Source organism: Protopterus annectens, chromosome 2.part0 (genome assembly GCF_019279795.1).
Source record: "Protopterus annectens isolate FY-2018-M chromosome 2.part0, PAN1.0, whole genome shotgun sequence".
NCBI classification, from domain to species: Eukaryota; Metazoa; Chordata; order Ceratodontiformes; family Protopteridae; genus Protopterus; species Protopterus annectens.
The window spans coordinates 1720194218-1720210994 of record NC_056728.1 but is presented as its reverse complement, the minus strand read 5'-3'; the positions used below and the strand labels follow the sequence as shown (position 1 = coordinate 1720210994).

The following is a 16777-nucleotide window of genomic DNA, read 5'->3' as shown; positions in this document are numbered from 1 at the left end:
AGGTTGTTATAGGGACATCGTATGTCACATGTATGCTCCCCACTCACAGCGTAGGGCATAAATGCAACGTATGGACATCCACACCTTAGAACAAAAGAGCCCCAGGAGGATGAGGAGGGAGGGACTGAATACAACAACAGTGAAGAGAAGGACATCTGCTTTTATGGTAACTGTATTATGTCCTTCCATATTACTGTATTTATAACCAAGGGGAGAGTAAAAAAGCTCAAGAAGAAAGTTGGGAGGAGGATGGCCCAGAAAAACCCTCCAGAAAACCATGCAGGATAGCTCTGGCAAAGCCAGCTGTTGCCCTGGAAACAGCATCCAGTTTGTAATGCTTTATGAAAGTATGGACAGAGGGCCAAGTAGCCACCTCAGTGATGGAATTGGTATGCAAGTCTTTGAAAAAAGCAAAAGAGGAAGCTAGCCCTAGTGGGTGAGCCTTTACAGAGGCAGAAAGGCTTTTTCCATGCAAAGAATAACAAAAAGAAATGGCCTTAGAAGTAGAAGAAGAAATAGTCTGTTTAGAAATAGACAAACCAAGAGATCTAGGATGAAAAGAAATATAAAGTTGCTCAGATTTGCAAATGGCCTTAGTCTTATCCAAATAATACCTGAGCAGTCTATGCAAATCTAAGGTTTGAAGAACCTTCTCACTGGCAGACTGCCGAGAAGGGAAAAAGTAGGCAAATGAATAGACTGATTAAGAAAGAACTCATTAGCCACCTTGGGCATAAAGAGTGATTAGTACGAAGAGATAACCTGTCCCTATGAAAAACTAAAAAGGGGGGAACAGTCAAAAGAGCCTGAAGCTCAGACACTTGTCTGGCAGAAGTATGGGCCAAAAGAAGAACAGTCTTCCATGAACAATGTGGCAAGGTAGCTGAAGCTGCAGGCTGAAAAGGAGCTTCAGTTAACTTTTAAAAATTAAACTTAAGGTCCTGGGAAGGAGGAACAGGCTTCCTGGGAGGCCTAATATGAAGGAAACTCTTAAGAAACTGTTTGACCTGAAACCTAGAGACCAAAGGAGGAATTAAAGGCAGGCAAGCAGAACCTGCTGAGAGATAAGCTTTAACTGAATAATAAGCCAACCCAACATGGAGCAGTTCACACAAATAAAAAAGTACCATAGGAGCCTCCACAGAAAAAAGGATCCTGGTTATAAGCAAGGCACCAGTCAGAAAATCTCTTCCATTTGGACAGATAAGATTTCCTGGTGGTGGGTTTCCTGGCCTCCTGCAGTACCCAGAGCATGTCCTCAGAAAAAGGTGCCTAAAAGGGATGAGAACTCTACTACTTATGTTGTCTGCTGAAGAGTAGACAGGTGAGGTTGGATAAGAGACCCCTGTCTTGTGTAAGTAGGCCCACCCTGTGAAGCAACTTGTAGTGATTGCCTTTGAATAGGTGCAGAAGAAGTGGGAACCAATGCTGTCTGGGCCAAAAGGGAGTCATCAACAAGATTTTGGGAGGGTTTTGTTCGGTCTTGAACAGATCCCTCCATTCACCTTCCATGCCAGAGGACTGGGAACTCTGGTGCAAAAGAGAGGAAGTTGTCTGTTCAGAGGGGAGGCAAAAAGATCTACCTGAGGAGTACCCCACTGGTGGACAGTGTCCAGAAACACATTTCTGTGAAGCATCCACTTGAGGGACTGTGTTATGGGCCTGCTCAAAGAGTCTGCCAAAAGGTTTTGTTCTGAAGGAATATAACTGCCTGAAGAGTGACTCGATACTGGCCAGCTAGATACCAAACCTGAAGAACTAGTTTGCAGAGGAGGTAAGACCATGTCCCTCCTTGGTTGTTGATGCACCACATTACTGTGGTATTGTCTGTTAAAGACCTTAGAGGACCTGGAAGAAAAAGGGAATGAAAGGCTTGAAGAGCTACAAGGAGTGCCCTCATCTCCTTGATATTGATATGGTCTACCCTCTGACAAATTGACCAAAGTCCCTGAACCTTCATATTCTCAAAAGAAGCATCCCACTCCATATCGGAGGCATTAGAAAACAGCTCCTGAGATGGGAGTGAGGGTTTAGAAATAGCTGATGAATGTACCACTGATGCTGTAGCTTGAGGCATGGAAGAAGCTGAACCAGAAAATCCAGAGGTTGAGAATGTTGAGGTCAGACTGACTTCAGAAACCACTGAAGCTTCCTCACATGGTATTTGGCTAGAGGAAGCATAGGATAGTGGAAGCCATGAAACCCAGGGCCCTGAGATATTTCCTGGCTGGAACCAAGACCAGAGGGAGAAGGGACTGAATATAAACAATTAGAGTCAGAGCCTTGGGAGGTGGCAGGGACTGTAGCATAGGAATGGTCTGAAGCCTGCATCCTAGGAAAACTTGATCCTGAGGAGGGGTCAGGGAAGATTTTTGGAAATTTATAGTAAACCCAAGGCTTTGCAGGAGGCAGGTAGAATAATAAAGGTGCTGATGCAGGGTTCCCTGAGAAGAAGCCTGAATGAGCAGGTCATCCAGGTAGGGAAAAATATGAATTCCTCTCATCCAGCAAAAAGCAATCACAGAAGTGAGGCATTTAGTGAAGACACTTGAAAGAGGCCAAAGAGCAAATCCAAGAACTGAAAATGCAAGGTAGAAACAGAGAAATGCAAAAATATCCTGAAAAGGGGATGAATAGGCATGTGAAGGTAGATGTCCTTGAGATCCAAAGTGACCAGGATAGCATGAGGTAGAAGGATAGGAAACAAGATCTGGCGAGACAGCATTCAAAAGGAAGGGACTTTCAAAATGGTGTTGAGCTGGGAAAGATCCAGGATGGGTCTGTTCTTTCCTGGGGACCAAAAACACCATTGAATAGAACCCCTTCCCCCTTTGAGAAGCAGAGACTACTTGGATAGTGTCCTGAGACAAGAGACTCCAGAGGATATCTGGACAAAAAGGGTAGAAGCTGTTGAGGAGGTTGAGGAATGCCCAGAAAGGGAGATAGCGATTTCCACACCATGAAATACCCCTGACAAATGATGGACAGAACTCAAGAATCATGAGTGATCCTTCACCAACTGTGAAGAGACACAGAAAGACAGAGAGAGACAAAGGAACCTGGCTGAGAAGGAAGGAAAGAAAATAGTCAGACAAACCTGGCTGAGAAGGGAGGAAAGAAAGTAGTCAGACAGAAAAAGGGTCTTCTGACTAATAGGAATCTGAGTAGACTTAGCAGGAGGAGCCCTCCTAGAACCCTTTTTACCCTTGGGAAGAGGCGAGACTGTTTATAGACAAAAGCAGGTTTGGAAGGATAATTCCTCTGAAATTTGTGAAAAGGGGAAACAGAAATGTGTTTAATTTCCTGTATGGATTTAACCTTGTCTTGAAGAGACTTAAAAGGTTCAGCAGCAGCTGAACCAAAAAAGAGTTTTATTATCAAGAGGAGCTTTGAAGATATTGGATATTGTTATCTGTGCTAGCATGACTGGCTGAAGTTTTGTAAATAGTTGTAAATTACCCTGTGTTACATATGCCAGCATGACTAGCTGTAATTTTGTAACTAAATTTATGTCTTTTGATTATCACTCTGATTTATGCAATATGTTTGAATATCAAACCGCGTTCTTCTGGCTGACCAAATGTCCATGTTCTTTGTAAAGTGAATTCTAAATGCAGGTTATGCCAGAGTCGGCTGATCTAGATGTGATGTCATTGTGTGCCAGGGATGGGAGAATGGAATCTTCACTGCAGCTGTTTGTTTACTTTTCAAAGTCTGATATGAAAGTAGAATTGTCATGCCAGCTTCCTGTTACTTTTGAAAAAGCTCTGCTATAAAAAGCAGGTTCTGAGTCAGTTGTTCAGTTATTGTTCAGTAGTTGTTTTCCAGAACTGTTCAGCAGTATCAGTCCAGTTGTTTCTAGGAGAGTAGTTGTTACACTGGCTGAGGACAGACAGCTGCATGGAGTATGGACATAATTCCTCATTTGCCTTAAAGAAGTAAGAGTATAATTTTGCATTGCTGAGTTATTTAGATTAGATAGGGACAGTTAAACTTCAAAATAGTCAGGGAACTACAGCTAGTTAGTTAGAGGTTTTCTAATCAGTGAAATCTATCCTACAGTATTATTTTCATATTTCCTGTGTGTGAAACTGCTGTTTACTGGAATCAGTTATTCAGCACTTACATGTTTTAAATCCTTTTTATTTATTATTAAATGTTTTACTACCTTTTATTGTGGCTGGTTATTTAGTTAATATGTTTTAATAACTTGAGAGTGTTTATGCTTATTGCAATAACACCAGAGCCACTCTGAAAAGTCTTACTGCTTGGGTACATGCTACCATTTGTTTCAATATCTTATTTTACCCAATATAATTGAACACCCCTTTTGAAGGGTATTTGACTGGTGGCAGCCATTACCTTGCAATTTAGCAAAGAAACACAGCAAATAAATGTGTGTCAGTCTTTCCCAAGAGTGTGTGTAAGTGTGAATATCAGACATTTAACAGTGAGTGTGTCAGATTCCTAGAACTGGGTTACAGTGATCTGTAGTAGTTGAAGTGAAGACTCATTTGGGGACCTGAAGTGAAGCATATAGTCCAGTCCCAGGTTTTGAACCTGTTCCCAGTGTACTCTTAGAGGAAATTATGTATTTCTATCCTTGCTTTTAGTGACACTCCCTTACCGAAGACAGTGATGAGGATTGAGACTCCTTAGTTACTGTTGTGGGGTAAAGAGGGCTCGTCACAGAAGCACCCCTCAATTTAGCCTCAGTATCATCAGGCAAGGGCTGAATGCGAAGCCAGGAATAGCACTGAAGGACAGAGCCAAAGGCAGTAGCTCTAGAAGAGGCATCAGCTGCATCATAACTGCATTTAATGGAGTGATGGGCCACCTGAGAGGAAGAACCCAGCAAAGAGAGGGCTGAAGCCTTCCCTTCAGAATCTGGAAAGTCTGAAACAATCTGAAAGGCCTGAGAAAGAAGGTTCAAAACAGACCTGGTCATATGGGTCTAATAATTTACATCCCGAAAGGCCAGAGTAGCAGCAGTGTACACCTTTTAGCCAAGCTTTCCATGGGTCTACTGTCCTTATCAGAAGGATGCAGTTGAGAAGAAGACAAAAGCTTTTGAAGGATTATCAGAAGAAACAGAAATAACAGACAGGTCAGCAGAAAGCCACTTGTAAGGAAACTTACAATCATCAGGCATCTTATAGAACCTATCAGATTTCTTATGAGCTGGAGGATGGGAATCAGGGGCCTGGGAAGCTGCAAAAAAAATATCCAACAAGGCAGGACGAACATGAGGGACAGCAGAGGGCTTAGGAGACTCCATTTGAAGGAGTTCATAATACCTTCTCTCAACATCAGAAACCTGAGTACAATCCCACTTAAAGAACTCTATCATACGGGAAACAGTATCCCCATTGGAAATTTCCTCAAAAGGAGAATCTGGACCATAATCCAAGGGAGAGGAAATCTAGGAAGAATAGGCCAAAGACTCTTCATTCAAGTGCACATCCTCATCAGAAATATCCTCTACCCTAGGTCTTTTAAAGGGAGTAGAAGATCAAGGGGGTGCAGGAACAGAGACACCCTGGCGAGAGGTTCATAGTCATAAGGGCAGTAAACAACCCTTGTGTGAAATCCTGCCATTCCTGCTGAGAATCCTTAGGAGCAGAGGAAATATGGTTAGTCTTCTGGTGCTGATTCTTTAAGGGGATGTCAGCTTAAACAACTGAGGAGGTCGGACCCCTGTCAACATTCGATTAATGTGGTGGGAATTTTCTTCCTAATCAGAATCTGAGGAACACTCCTAGGCCTTTCGGAGGTAATCAGCCGTGGCTCCCCCTGAACATCCATAACAGATGTCTGCAGAGCCTTTGAGGACATGCGAGAAGCAGGATCCATGCTGGTTTCCAAAACGATTGCAGCAGAGGAATCTAAGTGAAGAACCAGGAAATCCTCCGGGCATTCACCAGCCTCAAAATAGATGTCCGAGAGGCAGTACAACAGAGGAATCAGACTGAACCTTTTTGGCCTTCCTATCTGTGGACAGCTGACCCTCAGGCCAGGATGATTCCGCCATCGTACCCTGAACCAACAATTTAAGCTTCTGGTTCTCTAGATAAATAGAAAGAGAGGAAAGATGACTACTTAGAGTTTTTGGGACAAACACCTGACAAATGGAACAAGATGTATGGTCATGAGAAGCACCTAAGGAAAACAAATACTGCTTGTGGTGGTCTTTATGAAGAATCTGTCTTCCACATAGGTGTTTTCCCTTTCTGAATGACATAAAATCACAAAAACAAAAATAACAGGAAAAACCCCAATGGGGCATTTATCTGAAATGGCTTGGCAACCAGTGGATGAAAGAGTGTTCAGACAGACGATCAAAGTTGGCGTTTAGACTGGCGGCAACGAAGTTCTAAGATATGGATGTCTGTATGTCACCTTTATGCCCTCCACCGTGAGTGGGGAGCATACATGTGATATATGACATCCCTTTAACTACCTAAGGCTTTGCTATACCGGCTGGACGTTGGGCTACCCTCAACAGGGGATCCCTTTGGTTAGGAATACTGCTACAGTGATGTGGAAGGACATCACTATTGCCTGTGCGGAATTGTTCACAGAGACCCTATAAAATTATGTCATCTGATACATAGAGACAGCTATGCTTACCAGAAATAAACACAGGACAAACATAAAAACAAACCACCCTAGTTGAATCCCAAAATAAATAAGTTGTACAACAAAAGTAAGAAAGGAGCAAAAATAAGGAAGTGCAATGCCCAGTATGATACAAAAAAATTCTTCTCAATCCAAACAAGCAACTCAGAGGACAAATGAAATCTAACAAAGTCTAATTTAAGGTATAAATAACCTCCCAGGCCAAGGACACCCATAAGGCTTTCTTTAACTATGCCTCCAACCTCAAAGGCAGTGCACAGTAATGCGCAGAACTAATTGTAAATGGAGCCACCTCCACTGAGCTGAAAGACATAGTAAATCTTTTGGTTGAAAAATTCAGCTTCAGTTTTACCCCTTTTCTCCCCCAGCCACTCCATTGGAATTTTGAACATAACAACCCCAAGCGGGTCCTTGATGCACCCTCCAAGCCCAATAATTTCCCAGGATTCCTCTTAAATAGTATGAAGCATGACCCATTAAAACCATTAGAATGACTAATTTAACCATAGCCTCCAGAGAGGCTTCATGCCTTGAGAATGACAAATTGCAAAAGTCATCCCTCTGCACAAGGTTGGGCCACATAGCTCTTAAATGTCCAGAGTTTTGCAGAATGTCCAGATTTTTTATTCATATTTTTGGTCTGTTCCTCATAAAATGTGTGGTGTTTTAGACAATCCTTGTGGACTGAAGTCTATAAATAATGCATGACACTTGAGTTTCAGACTTCATTCATATCCTTCAGAAAATGCTTGCTGATGCGAAATATATGTTCTGTCAAGCTTTTAAAATAATAAGTTCAATATTTGAAATCTGTCCTTATTTTTGAGGCCCCCCCCCATCATTTCTGCCTTTGTCCAGATTTCTTGTTAAGAGTTATGTTGGGCCATCTGTGGACCCATAAGCCTGACTAATCTCAGATGTAAAGCCATGGGAAGAATTATTGTGGAAATCATTAACAATGACATACAAAATCTTCCTACACTATATCCAGTTCTGCTTGGTTTTGTTAAGGGTAGATCAAGTTTGCTTATCCTGGTGGACTTCTTCGAGAAAGTCACCAAGCAACGGACAAGGGAAAAACAGTACATACTGCTTACCTTGACTTGGCCAAGGCATTTGGTACAATACCCCACTCAGGCATTGCAGACAGACTCGTGGAGTTGGGTATAAACCGCTATGTCACCCAATAAATAGCTGAGCGGCTTTCAGATAGGACCCAAAACATTTAGAATAGGGAGTCTACCTCCTCAAAGATGCTGGTCACTAGCGGAGTCCCTCAGTGCTCCTTGCTGAGCCCACTCCTTTTGGCATTTACTTCTTTGATATCAAGGCCACATCAAGGGTATCTTGCTGACCAAATTTAATAATGATTGCTAAGATACACATATCCTCCAAGAAGCCTGACTCAGACAAATAACTGGCATCAGAGCCAAGGTCTGAAACTCAGTATCAGGAAATGCATAAGAGTATCCTATGGGAAGTCAGCCACTCCTGTAAACTACCTCATTGATGACACACCTCTAAGAGCAGATCCAGCAGTCAAGGATTTGGGATATATGTAGAGTTACCTGACCTTTGACCATCACATGTCTAGTGCAGTAAGGAAATCGTATGTTGCACAAGTTATAATCAAGGGTATGGTATCTACGTCCAAGGAAATCATCTTTCCAATGTATTTGGCCCTCTTCAGACTGATCCTTGATACAATGTCCCCTTTGGTATATGTCTGAACAGGCATATGCAACAACTGGAATGTCCACAGAAGTTCCTTACCAAAAGGATACAGGGTCTAAACAGCATGTCCTACCTGTATCATGTCTATGCCCTTTCCCTGTATTAAGTCTCCTACACACCACTGAGGGGTGATCTATGCCTGGCTTACAAGACATCTTTGGATCCTGCTCTGATGGACCTTCTGCATATCCACAAAACAAATATCATCAGAAATACCTGGTCAAAGGACTTAAACCTTGTTTACAACATAAACGGGTCATGTTGGAGGGACCAGTATGTGTCTCAGAGAATATCCCTTCTGGAGCAGGCTTCCCATCCTTGTGAATCAGAATTCTTCCTTAACCCAATTCAAGCATAATTTCGACCAGTAGATAGGTAATTAGAAATTCAACCATGGTCTGGCACCTGTCGAATGGACTGTGGCAGCCTGTAAATACTTGGCCACACAAGCGTACACGTACTCATTAGAATAATGTTAAGGTCTCTAATCTTGTCAGATATATTTGTGATATATGGCTAAGCTTAAAAAGGCCCCAGTGGTTATTGGCCTAGTATACTCCTGTGAAAATCCCTGTCAAACACCTTTTCAGCATCTAATCCTGTGATCATCTGCATATGGGTTTTCAGTTAAATTACCCTGGGTGGTTGTTTGCTGTACAGACCCCATCTGTTCTGTCTCATTCAAATGGGAGAATATGAGCTAATCTTTGGGCAACCAGTGCAGTAAATAATTTTTAATTCTAGATAAGTTTTAGTATTGATCTGTGTGACCCAACTTGTGAAGTATCCTTGCAAAGTTTGTGAGGAATCATTATTCTGTCTTGTTTCCACATATTCAGGTTCTCTGCAGTTACCAACACATAAATAGGCCCTTAATAAATTTGTAGTGCATGGAGTGTCACAATGATGCTCTGAAAATGGGAAAAAGACAAGCTTGTTAAGCACCTTTCTGATGTCAGGAAGATGCTTAACAGGCTTTTGTAAAGCAACCCAAAGAGCTGTTAAGATCAGGTCTCATGCTAGAAGATAACAGCAACCATTGTGAACCACCTCCTTACAGTGACAAAAGCTAAACAGATTTAAAAGCTGTTAGATGCTTTTCACAATTAAACAAAAGGTATGACAGGGTGAAATGTTTCACAATTTGGAAAGCCATTACCTTCTCAGAAGAATACTTCACTTCTGCCTGCTGTTTGTAAGCTGGCTGGACTAGGTGTTTCATGGCTTTTAAAACTTAAAATACTTTGTGCTCTTATACTTTTTTCTTTTGTATATCTAGTCCTACATGGAGCAGATAAAGCTGCAAACACTGCAGAGATGTATGATTGGGCCACTCCTCTCTTGAGGTGAAACTTTGGGATCTATGTCTCAAATCATAAGTTGGTAATGATCAGAGTCTTGAAAATAACATTTGTTTTTAAGCATTACATATATTTCTAATGGTAAACTGGGTTACATGTAGAGCCTGTGTGTTTTACTCTTCTTTTTATTCTTAAATATTGTTTCCACCTCATTCTCTGTAACTTTTCCATCAAGCATTTCCTTGATCCGCATCCAAACTTTTTAATGGGTGCTTGTTTAGGAAGTCCTTTATTTCATTTCTCTTTCCCTCCTTATCTACCTTTGCTTCATATAATTATTTATAGAGATGAACAAAACTTCTTGGTATAGCTCCTTCATTATCCTTTGGTCTAGAAACTTGCATATTGATCTCTCCAGCTTCAGTTGTCTAAGCCTTATTGCTAAATACTTTTGTGTTTTAAGTGTTTTTAAAAATTAAACATTGTAGGAGTTAGCTTGGTATGCCTTGTAACCTAGACTTTTTATTTACAGTACACTATAACTTCAGTCTGTTTGGTCCCTTCCTTCTTATGAATTACGTCTTCCTGTGTCTACAGTAGCTCTGCATGTATCCTGGCCACTTTTGAATCTTCTTTCCTCATCTGCATAATTCTTGCTTTATTATACCTATTCCATGATTTTATTATCTGACCCCCTGTTGTATGGAAAGCTCATCACTACTGTCCAAAACAACTTCAGTATGTTTTTAATTTTTTCACCTCTGACAATCATATATAACTTTCTAATTTGTCTTGAACCTTTGTCAACACACTCTGTCATGAGCAATGAAGAGTGTTCTGATAAAGAAACAATATACGTGTGCAAACTCTTAGTAAGATGTGCCTACCCCTTGCTAAACATGATTTTTGTCTGTTTTTGAATATGGTTTATGAGAAATGTGTATGAAGTATCGCTAAGAAACTCTATTGCCTCATGCACATCTGTTATCTCCATTAATGTAGCATACTTATAAGTAAATCACCCTAATTCAGTTATCCTATGAGCTGTAGGACCAATGTTCATCTCACCAAAAAAAAAAAATAAACAAAACAAAAACTGTGTTTCAGTCTCCTGCCCAGAAAACAAATCCTTTCTGCACTATAACTCACTTTCTTAATATTGCAGCCATAGTCTGTGGGGTAATCCCTGTTGGGATAATACAGATTTATGGTCATTCATAACACTTCCTGTAATTTCCATTTTATTAATTTAAATCTACCTTCTCTGTCTTTTTTATGTACTTCCACCAGCTCAAAAGCAATATTTCTTTGCAGTAGCATAGTTAACACGTTGCCCACCTCCTGATAGATGTGAAGAAAACCCAAGCAATTTATGCCCAGGATTCCCTAGTTTCAATTGCTCAGTGTCATTCAAGTGCATTTTCTTGCAGTAATATAAACTGGGACTAATTTTTTTCCTAAAAAGGATTTGACAGACCACTACCATTCTATGGTAAAATGCAGTCATTGCCTATTATACAAAAGATCAGTGTTACAGTACCTTTCTGTCTGGCTTTATCCCTTAACATTTGGTTTTACAAGCTACAAATAGACTTAATTTATGAATCCAGCACCTAACATATTATCTTCTGTTGCATTATTTATGCATTTGTTACATCCTAAATTATATGAAACTTCTTACGAACTGTTAAGTAACATACATCAGAAAAAAACAGTATTATGCAACAGTACTTTCTGCAAACTTTTAAAAGTTACAACATAATATTTTGCATTTTTTTATAATATGCTATCAAATAAGAGTCAATCTGTTTCTAACAGAACAAAGGATATGGATAAACACGTACAGCAGAAGTATTTCACATTTTCCTAATACATCATTCATCCATTTTTCAGAACCCCCCCCCCCTCCTCGCTTTGAATTGGTGTCAGGTCAGCATCTAACATTCAGAATATCTTCCTTGTTAAGTTAAATGCTGAGGCCCAGATAGAAAATGATAAATAATTTCAGTAAGGCTATTTTTCCCCCTCAACAGAAAATAACATTTAAAATTTCCAGACCTATTATTATTATTTCTTAAGCATCTCACAGACTTTCATTTTGCATTTATCCATGCACTTAAACTGTCCAACAGAGATCGATTTAGATCAACACTATGTAAAATTGATAAAACGTAGTTTAATAAGACAATGTTAAAACCATAAATAGCAATACATTCAATCTTGTGATAAGCGCTTTCGGGCTCTTGCCCTTCATCAGACAGATTATGAAAGTACCAAGATACCTTTTATGTTAGTAACAGCCAATCATATTCATGCTGGCAACCAACCACATTTCAGTATTGTACCCGCCTGTTCTTCAAGGCGGGCTTCATAGGAATAACCTCATTAAGCCCTGGATATCTATGAGCCTGAAGCTCAATTATCCATTTTGTTTCTTCCCTTTCAGTATAGTTTTTTATATCTCCCCCTCTAAAGCTCTTATGCATATTCCATATTACCCTAAACTTAAAGTGATGTCCCTCTCTTTCATTAATGTGCCTATATAGTGCATTGTGTTGATTTTTGGTTCGGATCGAGGATAAATGTTGCAGGATCCTGACCTTAAACATATTATTGTTTTTTCCTACATAAAAACATGAACATAGTTGACATTCAGCAAGATAAACAATATCTGTTGTCCTACATGTGGCCTTAGCCTTAACTTAAAAATTCCTTTGTGTGACCGGATGTTTAAAACTAGTTTCCTTATTAATGAAACCACGGGTTTTGCATGAGCCACATGATCTTGTACCTTCCTTAATAATAAGTTTTTTCTGTTCATTCATTTTTTCTTGTCCCAATATATTCTTAAGGTTCTTGTTTCTTCTAAAACGAAAATTAGGTTGATCTCCTACGAGTCCTGCTAATTTCTCATCGGTTTTTAAAATGTTCCAATTTTTCTTTATTATGTCACACACCCCATAAATGTTGTTACTATATGTGAATATCATTCTAGTTTTTGATACTTCACTACCTATACTGTTGTTACATTCAGTATCATCGTGACTTAGGTTACTTCTTAGCAAAAGACCCATCATACCTTTTCTATATTCCGCTTTGCGGCTAGTCACATTACGAACTAATGTTTGACTATAACCTCTGTTCATAAAATGTTTTTCCAACTTTTCTATCTCTGCTTCAAACACTGTCTCTTCTGTACATAACCTGGATACTCTGCTACCCTGCCCCTTCACTATATTTCTAAAAGTGAATCTCTGGTGCATGCTGTCATAGGTTAATAGGCTATTTCTCCAGCAATCCTTTCTATATAGAGCCGTCTACATTTTTTTGGTTCACGGTTACACTTTGAAGTACAGAGATTGACTTTTTAAATGTTAGGGTAAAACAGGATAGAGAATGTTTTAAGACTGCTCTGTATAGAAAGGATTGCTGGAGAAATAACCTATTAACCTATGACAGCATGCACCCAAGATTCACTTTTAGAAATATAGTGAAGGAGCAGGGTAGCAGAGTATCCAGGTTATGTACAGAAGAGACAGTGTTTGAAGCAGAGATAGAAAAGTTGGAAAAACATTTTATGAACGGAGGTTATAGTCAAACATTAGTTCGTAATGTGACTAGCCGCAAAGCGGAATATAGAAAAGGTATGATGGATCTTTTGCTAAGAAGTAACCTAAGTCACGATGATACTGAATGTAACAACAGTATAGGTAGTGAAGTATCAAAAACTAGAATGATATTCACATATAGTAACAACATTTATGGGGTGTGTGACATAATAAAGAAAAATTGGAACATTTTAAAAACTGATGAGAAATTAGCAGGACTCGTAGGAGATCAACCTAATTTTGGTTTTAGAAGAAACAAGAACCTTAAGAATATATTGGGACAAGAAAAAATGAATGAAAAGAAAAAACTTATTATTAAGGAAGGTACAAGATCATGTGGCTCATGCAAAACCTGTGGTTTCATTAATAAGGAAACTAGTTTTAAACATCCGGTCACACAAAGGAATTTTGAATTTAAGGCTAAGGCCACATGTAGGACAACAGATATTGTTTATCTTGCTGAATGTCAACTATGTTCATGTTTTTATGTAGGAAAAACCAATAATATGTTTAAGGTCAGGATCCTGCAACATTTATCCTCGATCCGAACCAAAAATCAGCACAGTGCACTATATAGGCACATTAATGAAAGAGAGGGATATCACTTTAAGTTTAGGGCAATATGGAATATGCATAAGAGCTTTAGAGGGGGAGATATAAAAAACTATACTGAAAGGGAAGAAACAAGGTGGATAATTGACCTTCAGGCTCATAGATATCCAGGGCTTAATGAGGTTATTCCTATGAAGCCCGCCTTGAAGAATAGGTGGGTACAATACTGAAATGTGGTTAGTTGCCAGCATGAATATGATTGGCTTTTACTAACATAAAAGGTATCTTGGTACTTCCATAATCTATCTGATGAAGGGCAAGAGCCCGAAAGCGCTTATCACAAGATTGGATGTATTGCTGTTTATGGTTTTAACATTGTGTTATTAAACTACGTTTTATTAATTTTACATAGTGTTGATCTGCATCGATCTCTGCTGGACTGTATTGTTGTTGTTCGGATGGCAGATCTTTAGTGTGCTCTCCATATCTTTTCTTCGTTGGATATCCCATGCACTTAAACTGTACAAAAAGATGCTGTTCCTTGTTAAATCTTTCTTTTGATATTACAAAGGAATTTCCACTGCAAGTGGGCAACTGCTGCAGCCAAAAGGGACTTTTTTTTTCTCTGATTGCAGAAAATGCAGTTCAGAGACATATTTGGCTACAGTGAGGATAGACTTCGTTATCTTCATCAACTAATTTACATGTCTCTAAATTGTGCTAGTGCTGATCAGCACTTTTATGTGGGAATCACCTCTGCCAGCCTGTGCATCACATTGGCACATGTACCCCCTTTTATTCTGCCACACCCATGCAGACATTTAAATATATAGACACACACACACACACACACACACACACACACACACACACACACACACACACACACACACACACACACACACACACACATATCCCTGTCAAATGTTCCTAATTTTGCAGAATGTCCCTGATGTAGCCTCTTAATATTTCCCTGCCCCTAGTAAATCACAGATGATTACAGTTAGACAGTAATAAAAAGATAAAAAAACAGCACTGTAAAGAAAGTCATGAAGCCAACAACAGTCTAGCTTAGCACTTTTGTTCTTTATAGTAAGAACTTCATCATAGAAGTGCGGACACCCTGAATTTCTTTACAGAGGTGTTTTTTTAGTTTTTTGGGTTTTAGTTATCCAGTGGTAAGCCGCGGTGGTGCAGCAGTAGAGTTGTCGCCTCACAGCAAGAGGTTCTCCCGTTCGATTCTCGGCTGGAGCGCCTTCTGTGTGGAGTCTGCATGTCCTCCCCGCGGTCGAGTGGTGTTCGAAAGACAAGTGTGAAATGGGCGTGCCTTCGTTGAAGGTTGGGTGTCGAGCTGGCACCTCGGCACTGTAAAAATCTACTGCCAATCATTAGCGGACTGGAGTTCCGCTGTGGCAACCCCTAAACGGGAAAAGCCGAAAGAAAAACAAGTATTTGTTATCCAATGCAACGCAAGTGTGTGTTTGATCAAGTCCATCAGTAATGCAAGAAATTAAAGTTTCATTCATTTTATTGTTCAGAAATTGCATCATAATGATAGGCCTGTTACTCTTGTCAACTTTTTAAGTGACTTAGACTAATATCTAAAAAATCTCTCTGGTGTTGTCTAGTGTTTTTCCTTGCTTTGTCTGAAAGTCTTAAGCATGGCTGTTGAGAGGTATGGCAGACCCTCCTCAGCACAACACACACACAGAAACACCTCCCATCCCTCTCAACTCTCCTTGATTTTACAGAACATCACTAAGTTTGCCTTTTATAACTACCTTGTCCCTAGTAACTAATGGACCATTGTTTTCAGTTGATAATGTCAGACATTAGAGTTTCATACTTCCTATTTTTCAGAAGATGCAACGTGATGCAAGACTTGTTCCTCTGTTATCGTTTTATGTGCCTTAGAGTAATCTGTAGAGAGCTCCCTGGTGCCTACTGTCTCAGCCCATACTTATTTTTTCAGAACATCCTTCATGCTGTAAAACTTGTTCTATTAACTTTGTAAGAGACTTAGGCTAACATTTGCACTGTGTTCCTGGTGCCTACCATTTCCCTCTCCCATCGGAAAAGGCTCTGCAAATCCTGTTTTTCTGTTAACCTTTGATGTGCCTTAGAATAATATGTAAAACTCCATGATATCTACTGCCCCCCACTGTATTATTGACGTTGCTAGCCTTAGAATAATATATGAAACTCCCTTGTGTCTGGTGGATCCCACCTCACTTTGCTCATGGGATTCCTCTCAACCTCTTCATTGAAGAAATCTGGACAAAGCCATAAATTGTAGGAAGATAAATGTCCATAATTAGGGACAGATTGTAACTATTGCTCTTGTTAACTTAGGAAGTTGCTAGAATAACAGGTTTTCCTACAGCACACATTTTCTGAGGGATATGAAGTGTGAAACTCAAATGTTTCTTATTATTTAGTGATACCAATCCAGAATGGTTTGCCAGAAGACCACAACTTTTATGAGAAGCAGACCAAAAATGTGAGGGGAATAACCTGGGCATACTGAGAAAATCTGGGCAATTGAGAGGTATTCTCATTAGTATAGGGGGGTTTAGAGGTATGGCAACCAACCCCCCCCCACACGCACACATACATTCATTCAGTCACACTCACAGACAGTTTTATAAACACAGTCACTTTAGATCACCCCCCCCCCCACCCGACTGCACTCATGGACATACTCGCACACCTACTCTGTGTATCGCCTACATAACCCCAGTACTGTGACCACATGTATACTCACCTGGGACCACCCATACCTCTGCAGATACATGCATACGCATGTCACCTACACACTCTACACAGACACATGCATGATCTTACCTTTTATGTAGTCTCCCCATTGACTACAGTGAGGTACCATTCTCTGAATCACTGTGTTGTGAAAATCCCTTACCACAAGCATTTTTGGGGAAGAGATAA

At 40.0% G+C, this 16777-nt stretch overlaps 1 protein-coding gene across 1 annotated transcript in view; it reads left to right on the top strand.

Annotated features, from left to right (window-relative positions):
• The window catches only part of ZBTB40 (zinc finger and BTB domain containing 40), a 919023-nt gene that overhangs the window by 430212 nt on the left and 472034 nt on the right, over window positions 1–16777 (top strand). Inside the window, exons 7-9 of the mRNA XM_044060434.1 lie at window positions 9653–9719; window positions 13053–13606; window positions 13775–13797. Of these exons, the coding sequence (XP_043916369.1) occupies window positions 9653–9719; window positions 13053–13606; window positions 13775–13797 (644 nt within the window). The remainder of the gene's footprint in view (window positions 1–9652; window positions 9720–13052; window positions 13607–13774; window positions 13798–16777) is intronic.